The 18,228-nt window shown below is 43.8% G+C and overlaps 1 protein-coding gene across 1 annotated transcript; it reads right to left on the bottom strand.

Annotated features, from left to right (window-relative positions):
* Nucleotides 1-98: 98 nt before the first annotated feature.
* Nucleotides 99-17,599, bottom strand: LOC117731597 (lysyl oxidase homolog 4-like). The gene is made up of 15 exons (XM_034533954.1): nt 17,575-17,599; nt 16,400-16,668; nt 15,670-16,301; nt 14,842-15,053; nt 9,229-9,267; nt 8,899-9,106; nt 7,989-8,169; nt 6,466-6,620; nt 6,207-6,374; nt 5,586-5,748; nt 4,981-5,224; nt 4,027-4,142; nt 3,499-3,635; nt 1,133-1,244; nt 99-1,027 (listed from the first exon to the last, which is right to left on the bottom strand). Exons 2-15 carry the CDS (start codon nt 16,665-16,667, stop codon nt 957-959), a joined length of 2,706 nt encoding a protein of 901 aa, XP_034389845.1. The 5' UTR covers nt 16,668; nt 17,575-17,599; the 3' UTR covers nt 99-956.
* Between the last annotated feature and the right edge of the window lie 629 nt (nt 17,600-18,228).

The raw sequence follows: 18,228 nt of genomic DNA, 5'->3' as shown, positions 1-18,228 counted from the left end.
AAGCATATTCCCCAAATCTTCTGCAGACACTGTAACATTAACCATTATTTTTGTCCTGCATTAGAAAACTCTGCAGTCAAATAACCATGCCTCAAATAACCATAGAGTTTGTCAATCTGACATTTATTATTTTACTACCATTACCAAGTACTGTTAAAGGCGTAATGCCGTGGTACAACCACATCTCATCTGATGTTACCGATGTTAAACAGGTGAAAAAGAAACACGTGAAAATGTTTGTCATAATAAAATCAACAATACAAAACACAGCCACACAGGGACAAGTTTCAACTCAAAAGTACATTGAAATGTTTGCATAAATTAGAGACCTAAAGCACAATATTCCAGAGAGGTAATATAAAACTGTACATGACAATACATTTGCAATACATTACAATATTTATTCAAATAAGGCAAAATAGCACCATGAAATAAAAATCTTCTCATTCAAACCAAAAACCCCACAGTTGTAACTGAATACTGCTTTAGTAATGTGAACCGTGAGAGCGCGGTAAAGCATGTACAGAGTTGTGTTGACAGTGTGTTCCTGGGTTGATATTGTGTGGGATGGTGTACTGTGAAAGTAAAGGATGGGTGGTTCTCTTGTGCCTTCATGTCATTACGTTCTTAACTGTGGTTAAGGTTTTTTAAGGGAATTACATTTGTTAAAAACTTCAAGACGCATTTTTTAAATAACTACTCTACTTTTTATCATGGGGACAAACTGGTCTTTTTCTACTTTTTTTTGTCTTTTCCTCTTCCTCCATTACTCCTTTAATCTCCTCGACTTTCTAACAGGAACAGTCTTTCTCATACCGTCCCAGTTTCCCACCCTCTGACCCTCATCTTTCTCTTTACTGGCATGTCATCGTAATTCAACCTCTCTCCCCGGACATCTTGAGGTGTGGTGACGAGTTGTGCAGTTGTTCTGTCCTTAATTCTCTGTGTTCCTTAATTCACAGGAAGTTGTTGGAGATCTGACGTTGGTGGTCAAACAAGTCCTCCACCTCGGCGCTGTAAGCGTCACCTGATGACGACAGACACGGAAGAGAAGTGGAATACATCGTAACAAGTAAGGGAAATAATGAGATGGATAAAATGTATGCGTACTGAAAAAGTCTTCACACTGTACCTGCGTGGCATCCAAACATGTACACCCGTTCTCCATCGTACTTGCACCGACAGCGCATCACGTTGTTCTGGAAGTCGGACTCAGCCATGTCTAAGGACGGGTTGACCTCCACCTGCAGAGGAAAATAGACTCGAGATAAGATTCAAGTCTGTCAACCTCGTCACGGTTGAGTGCAATACCTTTCTTACCAGTCAGGGTGTATTAAAGGACGTGACAGACATGCAAATCCTGCAAAATATAATAAGTATGATGGCAATGTATCCCGACTTTAGTGACATTCTTTAGCTATCCATGGAAAAGGGCTATTGAATCACCCCATTTCCATTGTAACGCTTGTAGCTCTTCGTCCAAACAATTGAACCACTCGCACGAGCATCATCGATGGGCACATGCATTTTATTACCCTGTATGCAGACAATGTTTTGTTTTATTTGTTGAAAGTGTCAACTAACAGGCAACTATTTTACAATGCCTCAATGACGTTATCTTAGCTTTGCATTAAGACTGAAAGCCTGGATCTCTCCAAAGATTCGAAAACCTCCCTGGAGACAGCTCTGAAGCTCATGGCATGTAAACACCTGCTGTATTACGTGTAAACAAAAGTTTTCTTGGCCAGGAGCCTTAAGCCTTTGTTGGTCGCTTGACAAAGTACCTTTTTGTCTAACTCTAGATTGGGAACACTTTTGATGAAGTACAAGTGAGAAAGTAACACTTTACTTCAGACTGTTAGGAAACAACCGGCCTTCCACGAGGCCGACTGAGAAGCAGCACAATGATTGTTCTTTCCTTTCTATATGGCTCAAGATGTATAAATTATGGGTTCAAGTGATCCATGACATGACTTTCCACTGTTATCTCTATGCAGGGAAGCGGGCCAGAGATGCAGATGACAGTTTTGGGTTTGGATTTAAGTAGCAGTCTATCATTAGGTTGTATCCATGGTTGGTTGCCATGGTGTGTTGTTTTCCACCCTGTCTTTCTGCCTGCCGTATATAAGAAAAGCACAAGAATGAATTTCCCCGATGCACCCATCAAACAGATAACCTGAGCACATATTCAACAAAGCAACCCAGTTTCATCTTTTACACATATTATACAAATTGAACGGTTCTTATTATATTTAGAGGCAAATATTCATAATTATGAAAGCTTTTAATTACATTTGCAGCCAAATTTGCTGTCAAGAACTTCATATATTTTTTATATTGCATGTAGCCAATGATTTCAGCACGTATTTTATAGTCCCTATGTAAAACAGTATATTTACTGGGTGGCAGTTGATGCCCTTTTAAAAACATGAGTAATAATGTGAAACAAAGGGGCCGCAGCCAGTTTTACAGAACAATGAAAGGTCGTCACTGTCGTGTAAAAGACTGTGAGGTTGTGCAGTTGATGTTTAAATGACGGAGCAATCAGGAGCAATCAAGCAGAGGTGACTCATCGCTTTAAATGTATGGTCCTAAAAATGTCTGCTCAAAGAAACACCCAGCTGCATGAAAGACGAGTGAGCATCTTTTGCTTCTTACACAAATCTATGAGCAGCTCAACTATTGTTGAGCCACAATGCAGACCACAAAGTGTTGCTGGGTCACGTCGTCGTGGCAACGGTGAATCTCTTCTTTATGGCATGCGTGTGGTTTTTAATCTCTCGAGACGTAGCTGGTCACATGTGTACAGACGGACCACTTACATACATGCACATGCAAATCACACGCAAACATCTTGGCTTTAAGTAAACACTCCGCAAATAATTATGAACTGTAAACATCATCACTTTGCTGCCACTAAGCTGCCATGAAAAAAATAGAACAAATGACAGAGAAGGAGGAAAGATGAGTAGGTCACCACAACAGATCGGATGTCTAAAAAACAGACGAGACTTATAACAAACTCAAACATAAAACTTGCTCTGAACAAATGTAAAGTGCTGACAGAGCGGCTCCACGGCCAATAAGCCTGCACTTTCTGAAAGGGTGGACTAATAGCAGGTCTACTTTCTATATAAATCCAGACTAAATTCAGTTCACTTAAATACGCACACACCCAGAAAACTACATATATACTGTACACCTGAATAGTTCAGCAGCCGCGAGCCATTTAGCTCAAATTATAGTCTTTTATCACAGCTTTTATCTCTTGTGCGCCTTCAGATGTTGAAACACCAACTCCGTTCTGTTTTTCTTCGTGCTCTCATGCCCGATCCAAGAGGTTGTGTAAGCTACTACAATTATGCGACTTAACCATGAAGATAGAAAGGTGGATTATTCTTTTCTCAACATTTCTATTGGACAAAAAACTAATTCCCAATTAACTGCTGAGCGGAACTTTCGAAGATGTTTTTTAGTTAAATACGCTATCTTCCTCACCTGGAAGATGTATTCACCAGGTCGTATGTCCGTAATGTCGATCCACTGGCAGTCAATATCGTGGCGGTAGGTGTCCCAGCAGCCCACTGAGATACCCTGCTGTCCCATGTTATAGCAGGCGTAGCGCTTGTGGATACCTGGGAGGAAAAACACATGAGGAGAGATAAAAAGAAGATTATGATGTGTAAATCTTCATTGCTGTCAGTTGCTGTGGATTTTAATTTTGACCACCAGCTTGAGATTATAACAAAAATTATTTATAAAACAGATATTCTTTTGGGAACTTTCAAATGAATAGAAAAGATCTATGATGCATAAAGATGTCTGGGCTTTGTGAAGCTAAAATCAATTTAGGCTGGGCCTCTGATCTCCCAGCCTACCGCTGACTTTGAATGCTCATTATGGGATTTCAGCTTTGCACTTTTATGTATTATTTATTCTCTTGTTTGTCATGATTCTGCTCTCGTTTTCAGATTTCCCCTCAAGGAGCAGGTTTATGCAACATTAACCTGTAACCTCGTCTCTAACCTTCAGGGCAGTAGGTGTCCTCCAGACAGAAGCTGGCCTTGTGACCTTCAGCCACCTTGGTCCCATTGAACGTCAGCAGGTCATAGTGGGTGAACACCTCAATGCTGTGGTAGTGCCTGAGAATGGGATCAGGAGGACATGAGTAATGTGAGAAGTAAGTAAAGAGTCTGCTGCGGTTTTTATTCAAAGCGGCATCATTCTGGGAAAACAAAAAAAAGCTTGAGGTTAAGTTGAAATATAGCAGCCATAAATCCTGTTTCGTTGTTGCGACGGCGTCAAACAGACACAGGCAACAATTGTAAAAACGAGTGAGCAGAGAGATATCAGTTGGGTGTTGCTCTTTCTCTCATTACAGAACCGTTCCCAGAACTGCCCAAAAGTCCAACCATGTGTTTTCTGGTTGGAGAGGTGGGGAGAGACACTGAGCTGTGCCTCTCGTTCTGGGACACAGAACCACAACCGCTGAGATAAGAAGCCAGGCTGCCCTGAGTGCAGTCATGGCTCTGACTGTAACAACCGGGTGACCGGGGAGGAGGATGTTTATTGTAAACATCGTTTTGGAGGATAAAAGATTATATTTATTGTGTTAAATAACATTCTTTAGTATGTGTTTGGTTATTTATAGTCTAAATCGCATCACTGCATTGTGATTCCATTTCACTCGCCAAATCTGACATTCATCTTTTTCTGCAGTCATTAAATGTTTTGACCTCTTGTAGCAACGGCACTTTTCTAAAATGCTTTATTTCTTTTTCGTGCCATGGAGGAGATTATGCAGCAGCCAAAACCAACCAAACCCTGCAGCAGTTAAAAATCACCACATAGTTACTTTGTATTTGGCTGCAGGCTTTAAATGAGCGGCTGTTGGTTCAAATAAAAACCTGAACGCTCCTCGAAGGGACACAGCGGCTTGGAGCAAACACTGGTTCAGGTTATGGCTCCCCCAAGTCTTACCTGTGACACTGGTGCCATGTCCAGCTTTCTCTGGTGGCTCGGGGTCGGAAGTCGGCACGCCCCATGTTCATGATTCGGGAGGAGAAGCGCAGCAGGCGGCGGTGTCCGTAGGGCCAGTTCATCCTGGCGGCAGAAGTGGAAAGGCAGTTCTCCTCATTAGCACAGGTCAGCAGGTGGAGGGGTCGGTCCTCCAGGTAAGCCGTCTCCTGGACAAGCTGAGCATCCAGGACAAGGTCAGGAGCAGCTGCAGGGGTCAAGGGGCAGAATTTAATTAAAAGAGAAGTCAAATTTTGGCATTGCATTACCAAAAAACTCAAAGATAAGTGTGCTATGCTAGTAGCAGCTAATGCCGCCTAACGCAGAGATGAGCAGCGGGCTACAGGGGTCTGGTTAAGTTGACTTCTGTCTAACTCCACACTCCCAGATCCACGCTGACGCAAGTGGTTTACATTGAGGCAATTTATTACATTTTTGGAGCCCCAAAAGTCTTTGAACAACTTGTTTTCACAGAGCAGTGGTGCTCCCCAAGACTTTGGATGTGTAACATATGTGGAGTTCCCTTTAAACAAACATAAACGTATCTGTGTGTTTGGTTTTGGACTCACTTTCTACACACGTGACTCCTGCGGCCCTGTCATGTCCTCCTCTGGGACAGTAGACGTTGGTGTTTCTGCGACACTGCTGGATAGACATCTCAGTGCCGACGCAGTGAGCTCCACTCAAAACCACCTCGCCAGCATCTGAAGAACCTGGCCAGTACACGGTCTCCTGCACAGAGGAAGTGTTAAACACTTTTACATGTAAAATCTGTCAGCGCTGAAGGCAGTCTCTGCGATAAACAAAGAAACCCCATTTTCTATTGGCACTATCAGTACACATTATCACATTTTCCACTCTTTTTCACAATTTTAAAACTACCCATTAAATGTTCCCAGCAGCCCCCCTCAAAACACACTCACGCTGCCCTTTCCGTGCACAGCTCTATTTTCAGTCTGTTTGCTCTGTGAATTTCTCCTGATTTCTTTTCACCTCACTTTCCCTCTTTTATTTTCGTTGCGCTGGAAGCGGACGTTCGAGAAGCCTGTAATTACATCATGCCTCGGTAATAACACAGCACAGAACGCACCAACAGCAGGACGAAGAGAGCGAGGGAAATATAGACCGAGCAAAAGCCTGAAGTGAGAGGAGAGTTTGAAGCAAAACGTTTTGTCTTTTCTGGCGTTTACCTGATGAGCTCTTGAAGCGAAGCCCAAGCCAAGCTGCCGACAGACCACCATGGCCTCGTTGATGCCCCAGTTCTCACTGCAGAGGGAGCCCCAACGTTTCGCCCCTCCGACCTCTATCAGCACCTCCACGCGGCCCTCTGATGGCTCTCTGCCTCCTGCCAGACGCACCTGAGGGTTATGGAAGGAGAGAGTGTTTTTGTGTCAGTCTGTGAATACTGCCAAAGGCCCGTCTGTGCATATGCGCTTATGCCTTTCTCACCTTGGTCTGCATGCCAGTGTTGGGCACGTTGCAGCGGACCGCTACATCCTGGTTGTGCTTGCAGGTGTAAAGCGGCACCTGTTTGTAGGTACACGCTGTAATCGACTTCTCCCTGCCGGTACACTGCACACTGTTCATGTGGATGAGGCCGGTACCTACGGGATAAGGGTGGAGAGTTGATTTCTTGACTTATGTCATGCCAACATTAGGCCACATGCAATAAGACAGACTCACACACAAACATGCGTGCTGCCGCCGCACAGGGTGTACAGATATGTAGCTGCACACCAGCCACGCTTTATAAACCAAAATAGAAACCAAAAATGGCAAAATGGAAGAAAATCTTTGAACACATCTCTGTTGGTGTAGGTGTGTGAGGCCAAGGCTAAAGACTTATCATTTGCCCTTAAATAGCTAATGATGTCATCATGTCTTGCTTCAATTTGCTCTCCTTTAACTGCGCTACCCATGAGCCTTCACGTCGCAATGCACAGATTCATCTCCAATATGTTATATGTTCACATAACTCTGGTAACTAGCCTGACACATTTACAGTGCTCCATTCTGACATTGAACCACGTTCCTTATTCAGACATAACTGCACGCACCATAGCACCTACTTTAATAGAGCCCTAAAAGTAACACTCAAATGAATTTCCATGAATTACTTCATTTAGTACAGTGGAGAGAAGGAAATGCACCCACTATTATAAGACATGGCATGTGCTTGTTTGGGCAGAAAGATAATGGTAGGAAATTAATGTCATTACTGCAGAGGTGCGGCAAGAAAGAAAAAGGACAATAACTGACTGTTAAGTGGGGTCTATTTCCGGGGGAAATGTTTAACTCTCTTATTGCTGGACAATTGAATGGCTATATTCTCATGGCCACAACACAAGCAGTGCCAAAGTCATCACAGTCTTTTTGAATGTTTGGTTCTGCTCAAGGCTGATTGCCTGACATCCTGGTTTCAAAGCGGCGCTAACTTTTCACATACAACGGGTTTATTTTGACAACAACACATGCCGTTGTTTTGGTCGCTGGAACCTCCTTGCTGGTATAATTGTTCATGGGTAGAGTTCCTCAACAATCAGCTTCTGCGATAGAAGTAGAAGTCGGCTGTAAACATTTCCTCTGGGTTTATTTGTCTGATCATGGTTCTTGGAGTTCTACGTTTAGCAACAGACATTTGGGTTGACAAGTGTTTAGTCTAAAGGATCACTGAACTCAACGGCTCATGCACAGAGTGCATGGTGATCTGATTCAAAGTCGGTATCATTCAACAAAGAAGTTGTTATCAGGTCTGTAGCTGGGTCTCTTACTGATTTTATGAATTAAGAATAATCTGCTCACTAGACTCTAGAGGACAAGATGCTTTTGTTTAAACACACAAACGTCTCACACCATGACCTCACTAGGCTCGGTGAATAAATGCATCACTGGAAAGCACCAGAAAGGATTCAGAGTGCACTTTATGTTCATTGTTCATGTTGTCTGAGCGATGTGCACGTGTCCTATCTTACCCTGTCCCAGCTGAGCCTGTGTGAGCGCTTCTTTGGCCGTCCCAAAGCCCAGCTCTCTGCAGACCACGCTGGCTGCAGCAATGTCCCAGAGATGGTCACACACAGTGCCCCACTTCCCCTCCTTCAGCACCTCAACACGGCCCTCCCCGATCCGGGGCCCCGCCTTCAGACGCACAACGGGCTGCAAGGAAAAAGGAGGAGTTTAGGTACAAAATGGAAGTTTGTGAATTAAAAGTTAAAGCCCTGACTTGATCTGGAGTCTCATAGCTACATTTTTAGCTTTAACGGTTAGTCCGCTTCAAAAACAACATTTCAACCTGATAAGGATATTTTGGCTGTTCCTTTAGAAGATTATTTTGTCAACACAATGAAACGGACTAATTGGGGAAAAAGGAACAAGCTAAATTATTATTTAACGCAAATGTTTTGAGAAAACACTCATTCACCTAAGTGGCTGATACAGTTGGTTGAGATACAGTTGGTTGAGAGATGGTTAGCTTAGCTTCAAACAAAGACTGGAAACAGCTAGCTTCTAAATTTCAAAACACACCTAAAATATAAATAAATAATAAAATGTGTTGTTTTTACACTTTACTCTGAAATTATTTCTTGAGTAGTACAGTGACTTATTGTTTGTGTACGAATTAAACAAACCAAGTTAACATGTGAACTAGTAAAATTACTTTGGACAGAGCCATGCTAATGTTAGCCTTTTTCTCCCGTTTCCAGTATTTACGCTAAAATAAGCTAACTGTCTCCTCGCTGTAGCGTCATATTTAGCGAACAGATAGGACGGTGGTATTGATCTTTGTACAAATATATATAGGTGAATGCCATGAAATATCAAACCCTTCATTTCAATTTAACATTCCTAATCTTTATTTGCTTCAGCGTCCACCTCCACACTGACCGTCACGGCAGGTGGTGCAGGTGCTCGGCCAAATCGTGTGAACTGGGATCCGGGGACACAGCGGACCACAGCGTACATGCCGTCGCGGCATGGGACATCACTCCTGGGGAGGGACAGCTGGACCTGGCACTGGGCCAGAGAGACCTCCACGCCCTGACATTGCACCTTCTCCACCCAGTAGGCCTTCTTACTGGTCTGCGTCCTCAGCCTGTGGGGGGAGAAGTGGAGGAGGAGAAGGCAGAGAGTCACATGAGAGGTATGTTTGTCATTTGTCACGTCAATGATCTTTCAAGCTATAAAGTTGTATCCTTTGAAAAGCAGATGTTTTACCTCGAGGACGGATCAGCTATCTTGGTGTCCCACAGTTTCCTGAGAGAAAGAGAACATCCCAGTTTGGAGTTACAACTGTGCATCCTTACATCCAGTAGACTAAACAACCAGCTGTCCTCTACTCTCCCACAGTCAGCTCCTGTACCCGGTCTCCTCTTCCCTCCTCAATCATCCTTTCCTCTCTTCCTTTAGATGCCTACTCTTCCATGCTGTCTATCAAACCTTGAATAAACAAACTGAAAGCTATGACGGAAACAACATGCTGGGAAGGGCGTGTGTGCCTTTGGATAAACATAGTGCTCATCTAAGATTTACAATAACGGATCACATAACTCTTTCTTTCGTCTCAAAGCACCCCCTTGTTGTCCATACTTTTTTAGATCTTCCATCTCAACAGTCATGGGTATTTCTGTCTCTGTGTTTGTCTATATGTCTACAGTAGATGTCTGGTTTGGGGCAAACTAAAAATAAGAGTAAGTCACTATACATTAATCCCTTATTGAGGTCTGCCAACCCCAACAGGGGGGTTCTCGCTGTGTGTCTAGCCCAAATTCTAAAGGGAAATAGTGTGTATACACAAAATGAGGCTCCCTACACCTGCACGCATACACACACTATGCCAAAACCTAAAGGTTAAGAAAAAAACTAGAATTCAATAAAAAGAATGAATCACAAACCAGGCAGAGTCCGGGAAGTGTCCCTCTGTGACACACACACACACACACACACACCTACACACACACACACACACACACACACACACACACACACACACACACACACATACACAGACACACACATATTAGAGCTGACCACTTGCATCAACCACAGACAGGTGCAGCGTGACTGACGCCCTTCATGAATGTGCCTGAATTAAATGACTCACAACACCATGAGCAGAGTTAACTGTCGATTCATGATATGTTTCCTCTCGAGAAGAACCCCAGTATCCCAGTCATCCACGGTTTGCTATGCACAGTACTAATATTAGATGAGAAATGTGTTTGAGGAAACCCACAATAGAAACCTAAAGCCAAGCAAACTACTGTATGGAACAAAATATCTGTCTCTTTAGCTGCCGAATGCTCCACAATGTTCACCAGGTTGGTGTTGGGCAGGAAAAGTTAATAAATCAGAGCAACTCTCTGCTGCTGTTTGAAATGAAGTTGATGAGAGCAGCGAAGTTAAAAAGTAACAAAGCTGAAACAGCCGGTAGACTTGAGGGCAACTGCAGAGATAGGTCATAATTATTATTTGTGGGGTTGTCACTGTGACCGAACACTATTAATGTAAAAAAATATATAGATATGGAAGATAAAAAGATATTGTACATTTTACTGGAGCTTACTGGAGCTTGGAGTTTCCTGCTACAATTTACATAGCAATGAGTATCTCACTTTATTTCTGTTATTTATTTGGTTTCATTCCTTCTTCTGTTCTTTCTCGCTTCCTTATTTCTATCATTCTTTCTCTCCTGACTTTGCTTCTTTTCTTTTCTTTTCTCACTCATTCTTTTTTCCTTTTTCTTCCTTCTTTCCATTGCCCTCCCCTTTTCCTTGCCTGGTCTGAAACCATGGACATCCCTAAAACTAGAGATAACACCTCTGGAAAGGAAACCAGACACATACAATGGTATTTCTAAACAATTAAATGGATCTAGAATCATATATATTTTTGTTGATGGGAATTTACAGATCATATGGTTTCTTTGTGCAGTTTAAAGGGATATATGTATGTGGGAGTTGTGTATGATGGTGTATACTTGTTTGTGTCTATCTGCTTGTGTGTCTGTCTGCATGTTTCATAACTTGGTAGTAAATCAAAATGAGAGAGACAGACCGTAAGGGGGTGTGCGATCATGGTTTAGAGGAGGGGGAGGAGATGAAGGAGGGAAGGGGGGGGGGTGCCCATATAATTGCCTGCTCTGCTTCGGCAGTGTCTGCTGTGCGGTCGAGCAGTAGCATGTTGGTACACACACACCAGACATGGAAATATGCACGTACGTATGTCAACTTTCCCTGCCTTGCCTCTGTAAAATAAAAGCTCTTTAAAACCCTGCCGTCGTTACTCAACGTTATGACTGCATGCTGGGAAACGAGGAGCGAGCGATGAAAGTCTCTGTGAACTGGCAACGTTCATGAGCATTGTCTAACTTTACAGGAAGAGGAAAAAGCATCCTTTTGGTTTTCACCCATCTCAGTTGTCTTGTCAGGTGGAAAACATAAGTAGGAGCTGAGTTGAGGCTCTTTACTCTTATGAGGAGATTTAAAAGACAGGAATTGGAGGCATCATCAAGCCTCAGGCACACAGGTTGTGACCGCAGCACTGCTGAACGCTTTTAACCTTCTCAGGTTCTTCAGCTCGATGTTTTTTATTCAACTCTGACCACACATTACCATAAGCCACACTGGAGAGAGGCTCTGACTGTCAGGAAAGCAGAGGTAACCTGTTATTAGACTGCATGAATGAATGCAAAGCTGCCTGACTGGAACCATCAACTCCCTCAGGAGACAGCAGGTTATCACACTGGCTCCACAGCAGCCTCAAGTCTCAAAAACCTCCACAGAAAAAAAACTCAAAGGGGTCATAATGATGTACTTTCCATGAATTGTGGGTTTCAGCATAATTGCCGCAAAGGCACAAAGAGTCTTTAAAAATAAAAAGACGTAACTGAGGAGGGGAGAAGGAGCAGGGGGTTGAAGTAAATTAAAAGAACTGAAGTTTCTGTCAGCCTCAAAGAGAGTGTGCATGTGATGAAACAAGGGAGCTGGAAAATGGATTTGCCTTTTGTAAGCACAGCCAAGTGGAGGAGTATTTAAGCAGCTGTAAAAATGTGCTGTGCAACTTAACAGGCAGAGACAAAGGCAGTCACATCAAAAAAACAAAAAAACAACCACATGGGCAGAGAGGGAAGTGCTGACACAGCAATGGGTGTGCAGCAGGTTCAGTATACAGAATATTCTACTGGATCTCTCAGATCATAAATACAGCTGTTCCAGTGGACACAAACCACAAAGAAGAACAGGCATGAACCACAGTGCAGTGGGGAGCACCATTAAAATGTGATATGACCGTTATCATGCATGGATCAATATATTAAGAGTCCACAGCAATGCCAGCACTGTTGTGAGGCTGTACTTGAGTTTGCTCATACATCAAGACACTAGAGAAATTGACCTGATGATGGCACTAGATGAAAAGTTAAGGGATCATTTAAGTTATTAAAATTCATCCTGAGGGGGACATGGTTGTCCGTACCAAATTTCATGGCAATTATCCAATAGTTGTCGAGGCATTTCACTCCAAAACAGAAATAAAATCCTCATGGTGACACTAAAGAAAAGGTCAGGGGATCACCATTGACATTAGAATAAACCATAATTAGGGTCAGGATAGCTCATTGGTAAGGGCAGAGGTCCTGAAATAATCAGGTTACCAGTACCTCTGCAGGCACCTGGCCAATCCTAGCGCTTGAATGCTATGCAGGACAGGTCTCACCAAGAAAAGCAGTGGGATTCATAATAACGACATTTTCGAAAGGACAGTTGGCAACTGAACTCTGCTTCAAAATACATGGACATGTGGCATCAGATGCCAATGATTCACTTTGCTGCTTGTCTGAAATAAAAAAACGTTCTCCCCATCTCAGTTGTTTACTGTCGGACAAAAATGGCTGCTCCATTCATCTCCCACGTAGTTGGGTGGAGGTTGACAAAAAACAAACAACATTCTCTGGCCGGGTCCAGTCTTTACACAAGCTGCTGGTCGGGTTCTTGGCACAGAAATTCAAAGTTTCTTCAAACTAATTTGAGGTGTTTTTCAGTGTTGTTGTCCACATTAAAACATTAGATTTAGAAAGTTAGCACGGTGAAAAACCTGCTAACCACCATCTTGGACTTGGAAGGCCCAAACTGAAGCACCAAGTGGAAATCAGAAGTTTAGCTTTTCTCACATCGCTGTTCAGGGCTCTGAAGAAGCCCTTAGGAGATACAATGCTCTAAGAGAGAGCGTCATTCATTGCTAGGCTGTGGCTGTGGTGGTGAACAGGGCAGCAGAGGAGATGCAGCCTGTTTCCTGCCGCTGAGCAGAGCAGAGGACACAAGGGGTAATTATTGGCGACATGGAGAGACAGATGGCGTAGGGCAGGCTAGCGGTCAGTACACTCACCCTGCTAGCCAAGCCATATAAAGACCTCTGTGGGCAGAGAGACGGACACACAGAGGGTTGTGTTTGTGTGTGTACAAGTGTGTGCGTGTGTGTGTGTATTTGCGTATTTATTTGTGTGCACACATGGATTTTGGACATTGTTTATGTAAGGTCTAGTAAGCTTCTGTGCGAACAAGGGTGGGATGTATTAGCCTGTGTGTGTAGGTGAGGTATTGGGGTTTTTCTATGGTATGTGTGTGCGAGGGCTTTGAAGGTCTGTGTCGGTGCTAAAGCGGGTATTTATGGCTAAAGTTAGACAGGTGTGCTGGACTTATAGAGACAGATTCAGCATTACAACCACTGAGCAAAAGAGTTATATTTTGAAAACATACGACAGAGAAAGCTGAAGTCTCGTTTCTTTTCCGACCGAGCCTCTGTACAAGCTTTCGTCTGACGGGTTTTCTGACTGCTAAACTAAAATACACCTATCTACTGTACTACTAGTCAAATATAAGCACGTTGATGGGATTCAACAACTAACGACTATTTTCTATTAAAAAGATTAAGTTAACTAAAGTTAAAAGGATGAAGTGTGCAAACTTTGCAGTAATAGATACGTTAAATTAGATTTAACCTGCATCAACAGATTTATTTTGCCGTCACCAACACCATCATTGCCTCTTCAGTTGTTAAGTTGAACGTGTTAGCAAACAGTTGCTTATTTTGACCGCAGACACGGTGCAATGTTATGATTCCTCTGGAGTTGTGTTTCTGCCTCATAGACTAAAATACCCTCTATCTGATAGAATCCAAAGAAAATATTCAACTACGCTTTGGTCTCCACCAACTGACTCGTTCGGGGCTAGCGAGCTGCTAACTGTGTCTGCTGTTTGTTGATGGCTAGTTATTGTGCAGTCGACGTTTTTGAGGCAATGCCATTGATTGAAACACAGAGATCAAACTTCTTCAATAATGTATGCACTTTAGTTGAATATAAGTGAGTCCTCAGACACTCTGCTTTAGATAGTTCTGCTGCACACAGTTTACAGTGTTTCCTTTTTTTTTAATTATATGAGATTACAAATCATGCAAGGGAGGATTCTCGTAAAGACACACAATGATGATGATGATGATGATGATCTCGTAGGCTGGATTTGACATTAATAACATACTCTCTCAGGCTATTTTAAAGGTCTGCGTAGAGGCCCACTCAGCCAATGGGGCAGACAGACCTGGTGGACAGCCGGGCTTGGCTAATGCCACAGTGGACATGTCCTGCCAAGTGTGGTTGTGCTAATGACAGCAGTTGTGGTGAACCTCTACTACAGGGAGGATGGAACAGCAATCCAGCCATGGGGCACTTTTCCATCCCTTTAACACACACACACACACACACACACACACACACACACACACACCTTACTCCTCCTCCTCTTCACTCTGCCGTGTCCATTCTCACGCACTCACCTGTAGGCGTTTTGGTCAAACACTTCTGCATCAGGGAATCCTAACATGCCACAGACGACACGGCTGCTGCTCAGGTCCCAGCCCCGGTTACACACATGACGCCACCTCCCAGCATGCTTCACTTCCAGCACTCCTTCCGTCACGAGGCCGCCGTGGTTGCTGGACAGCACAGGCCGTAGGCGAGCCTCCTCTAAGTGAACCCTGTCAGACACCTGCAATGTATTAAGGTTGGATTAATAATTGAGGGCTTCATCCTAAATGATCTACGGGATAGAAATGGATCTTTGTCACGCACACTAAAACATGACTTAATCTTGGCTCAAACCACACCTTGTTTAACTAAATATCCGCTAGCAACACACAATCTAGAGTAACTCTCTAAGAATAACATGATAAGATGACATGCTATGCCTCTAATCATCCACATTACATACAGGCAGCAGGACGGAAACTAACAGAAAACAGAGAGATTGTTTAATGTGTCGGGATACATGTCATGATAATTACAAAATGGTGAAGAAAGTGTAAACTCTGCAAGTTGAAAAGACAGAAAGGCAAACACAAGCGATAAATATCTTGCAATTTCCTCTGGTTTTGAGTTTCTTGCACGTTTGAAGAAAGGGGCTGTTGAGCTTCTGGTGGTTCCGTCCTAAACTTAAGGCCATAGGAGCTGAATCGGGAGAAGGTCTGGTTTTAGGTTTGTCTCTAATTATCTAATTATACACGTCCACTGGCCTGTGGCTCCACAAATTACATTTATGTATGGGAGTCTGAATGAATCTAGACTTCTTATTTGCAGTGTACTCAAAGGTGTCAGTGTGATTTCACCTGTGTGTAGTAGACATCAGTTCCCAGTCCATGCTCTGGTTCGACGTGGTTCCCGCTGAGCTGCTGATTCCTCCGCTCAGACTGGGGTTGAGACTGCCTGTTCACCTGTCCCTCCGCTTCTCGTCTCATGGCCTGTGGACTGTTCCTCGCTGTCTCCTGTCTCTGCCTGTAGGCGGCGCCGTTGACCAGACGTGAAGGTAGCTGGTGCCCTTGTGGCAGAGCTGGGCTCGTCTGCGGGCTTGCTCTGGAACCACCTCGATTCCTTTGCAAGATCCGGATCTCGTGGCCATTCTCCTGCGGCGAGAGGATGCTGCGACGGGAAGATGTTGGGTTGCGATGGAGGGCGATCTCATGGCCTCTTGCAGAAGATGAGGGGATTTGGCCTGGCGAAGGCACAGGCTCTGGCTGCTGTGGTGGTGGGGTTCTCTGTCTTTGCTGCCTTGGCTGGCGCATGGAGGAGGAAGGAGTCTCCGGCGCGGAGACAGTGGGGGAATCTGGTCTCCGCTCTGGGCTGCAAATGACCCCCAGGTCCTCAGCGTGAGTGCAGTCATTGATTCCCCAACCATTGGAGCGACAGTCTGCGATAGAGGCCTCTGTGCCCATACAGCGCACATTGTCCAACCAGATCAAACCTAACACAAAGGAAGGGCGGTAAGTTATTGAATCAAAAGAAATAGAAACTTAAGTAGGTGTCAGGTGTTCAAAGCTAAACGCCACTGGCTGGACATACCTTGCCCCTCACCAAACTTGGCACTGTGCGCCCAGGTCAAGCCGCGTTGAAAGCCCATCTGTTGGCACACCACATTGGCCAGGTTTAGATCCACCTCGTCATCACACACTGTGCCCCATGCTCCATTGTAGAGCACCTCCACACGTCCCTCGTTTGCATTGCGCCGGCCGACGCCTGCCAGACGAACAAGCACCTCCTGGGCAAACAGTGGAGGGGGGTAGACGAGAAGCAGGAGGAGGAGTGTGGACAAGAAGCTGAGGCCCAGCATCCTGGAGGGAAAACAAGTAGAATGGGGAGAAGAGAAGGGCTGATAAATGGAAATGTTAGCAGTGTGACATTAGGTAAAGAGAAACAGGCCTGCAGAAAACAGAGAAGAGATGTAAAACAGGAGCTTCTAAATATATATGCACATGTTACCACAAACATCCAGAAAATCACACAAAGCCATGGAACTCACATGCAAAACATATAATTTAAAACTTCTTTTCTAACCCTAATGGGACATTTTGTGGTAAAAAGAAAAGATTGATAGATGTTTTGTGCTTGAAAATAATCGTTGTTTAAGGGTCAGAAGCTTGAGAAACATCGTGAAAACGTAGCCCTCAGTCTGAACCAGTGAGGACAAATAATAACCCAAGCTAAAAGTAGTGTCTCCATCCAGCCAACGGAAACTTTGGCTTTCCACAAACCCTCAAGCTTAGCTGCATGCATTTAGCCAACAGACACAAAAGCAAATAAACACCATCATAAAAATTTTCTCACACATAAATAAAGCAGCGCGTCAGCATCTGCGAGAGACGTTTTGGTTAATGAGCAATAATTAATTCATCCTTGGACCACCCCTAAAAACGTTTTTTCTGCTTGAGGGGAAGAAACTGGAGATAAGGAGAAAGAGGAGAGATCTGGTAGATGAGAGCGATATCTTATTGTAAATTCATACACCCAGGGCTCAGTCAAATTATGCTTTCCATATGCCTATACATACACGCTACAGTACAGGTAAATATACGTAAAAAAAAGAAAAGAAAGTCTGGCTCTTGGGTGCTGAATTAAGGTTGTTAAAAGATAGATGAGTGTGGGTGAGTTCAGGCAGCCACAGGGAGGAAATCTTGAATAATGGAGAAAAAAATAAATGTGTGGCAAAAGTAAAGGGAGAATGTTGAAGTACAACTCACCTATCTGTTGATCTCAGCTTGGAGTCACAAGGAGAAAGAAGGGAGAGCGCACTGGAGGCAATGAGTTTGGTCCTGCTGTCTCTCTATTCTCCTCTTCTCCCTCCCTCTTTCTTTTTATGTCACTCCCTTAGATCTGCTTCTTCGTCCATCCCTCCCATTTATTTTTCCCATTTATGCAACTTTTTTTCCTCCCTTTTTTTTTCATCGGTCACATTTGTCCTTTTCATCATCTTACGAAGTGCATCCAGTCACATGGTCAGGAGACACGTGAGCTCAACTTATAAAAGAGACATTTCATTTCTCTCCTTATATCACACACATTGTCCAGTCCCACAATGTTGGTTTTATTGTTTGTGTATTGAATGTTGTGTATCAAAGTCTTACCCAAAAAGTCATTGATGTCTGAAAGGCTGAAAGGGCGTGCATTTCTTTCCCACACAATGATAAAATCATATGCTTACACACACACACGCGCGCACACACACACACACACACACACACACACACACACACACACACACACACATACACACACACACACACACACACACACACACACACACACACACACTAGCGCTGGCCCCATACCCACAGTTGGTGGTGTCATGAAATAAATACACATAAGAACGGAGCTGCCTGTCTGAACTCTTTTCC

This window comes from Cyclopterus lumpus, chromosome 1 (assembly GCF_009769545.1).
Source record: "Cyclopterus lumpus isolate fCycLum1 chromosome 1, fCycLum1.pri, whole genome shotgun sequence".
In the NCBI taxonomy this organism is placed as follows: Eukaryota; Metazoa; Chordata; class Actinopteri; order Perciformes; family Cyclopteridae; genus Cyclopterus; species Cyclopterus lumpus.
This window is presented reverse-complemented; position numbering and strand designations above follow the sequence as displayed.

What these genes read in the sequence shown, in the direction of transcription:
- LOC117731597 (XM_034533954.1), bottom strand. Translation starts at nt 16,667, where the DNA reads ATGCTGGGCCTCAGCTTCTTGTCCACACTCCTCCTCCTGCTTCTCGTC. An exon ending in ATAGCTGATCCGTCCTCGAG is followed by an intron (nt 9,107 to 9,228) that starts GTAAAACATCTG and finishes CTCCCCCCACAG; the next exon opens with GCTGAGGACGCAGACCAGTA. An exon ending in ACAGGCTCAGCTGGGACAGG is followed by an intron (nt 6,621 to 7,988) that starts GTAAGATAGGAC and finishes CTTATCCCGTAG; the next exon opens with GTACCGGCCTCATCCACATG.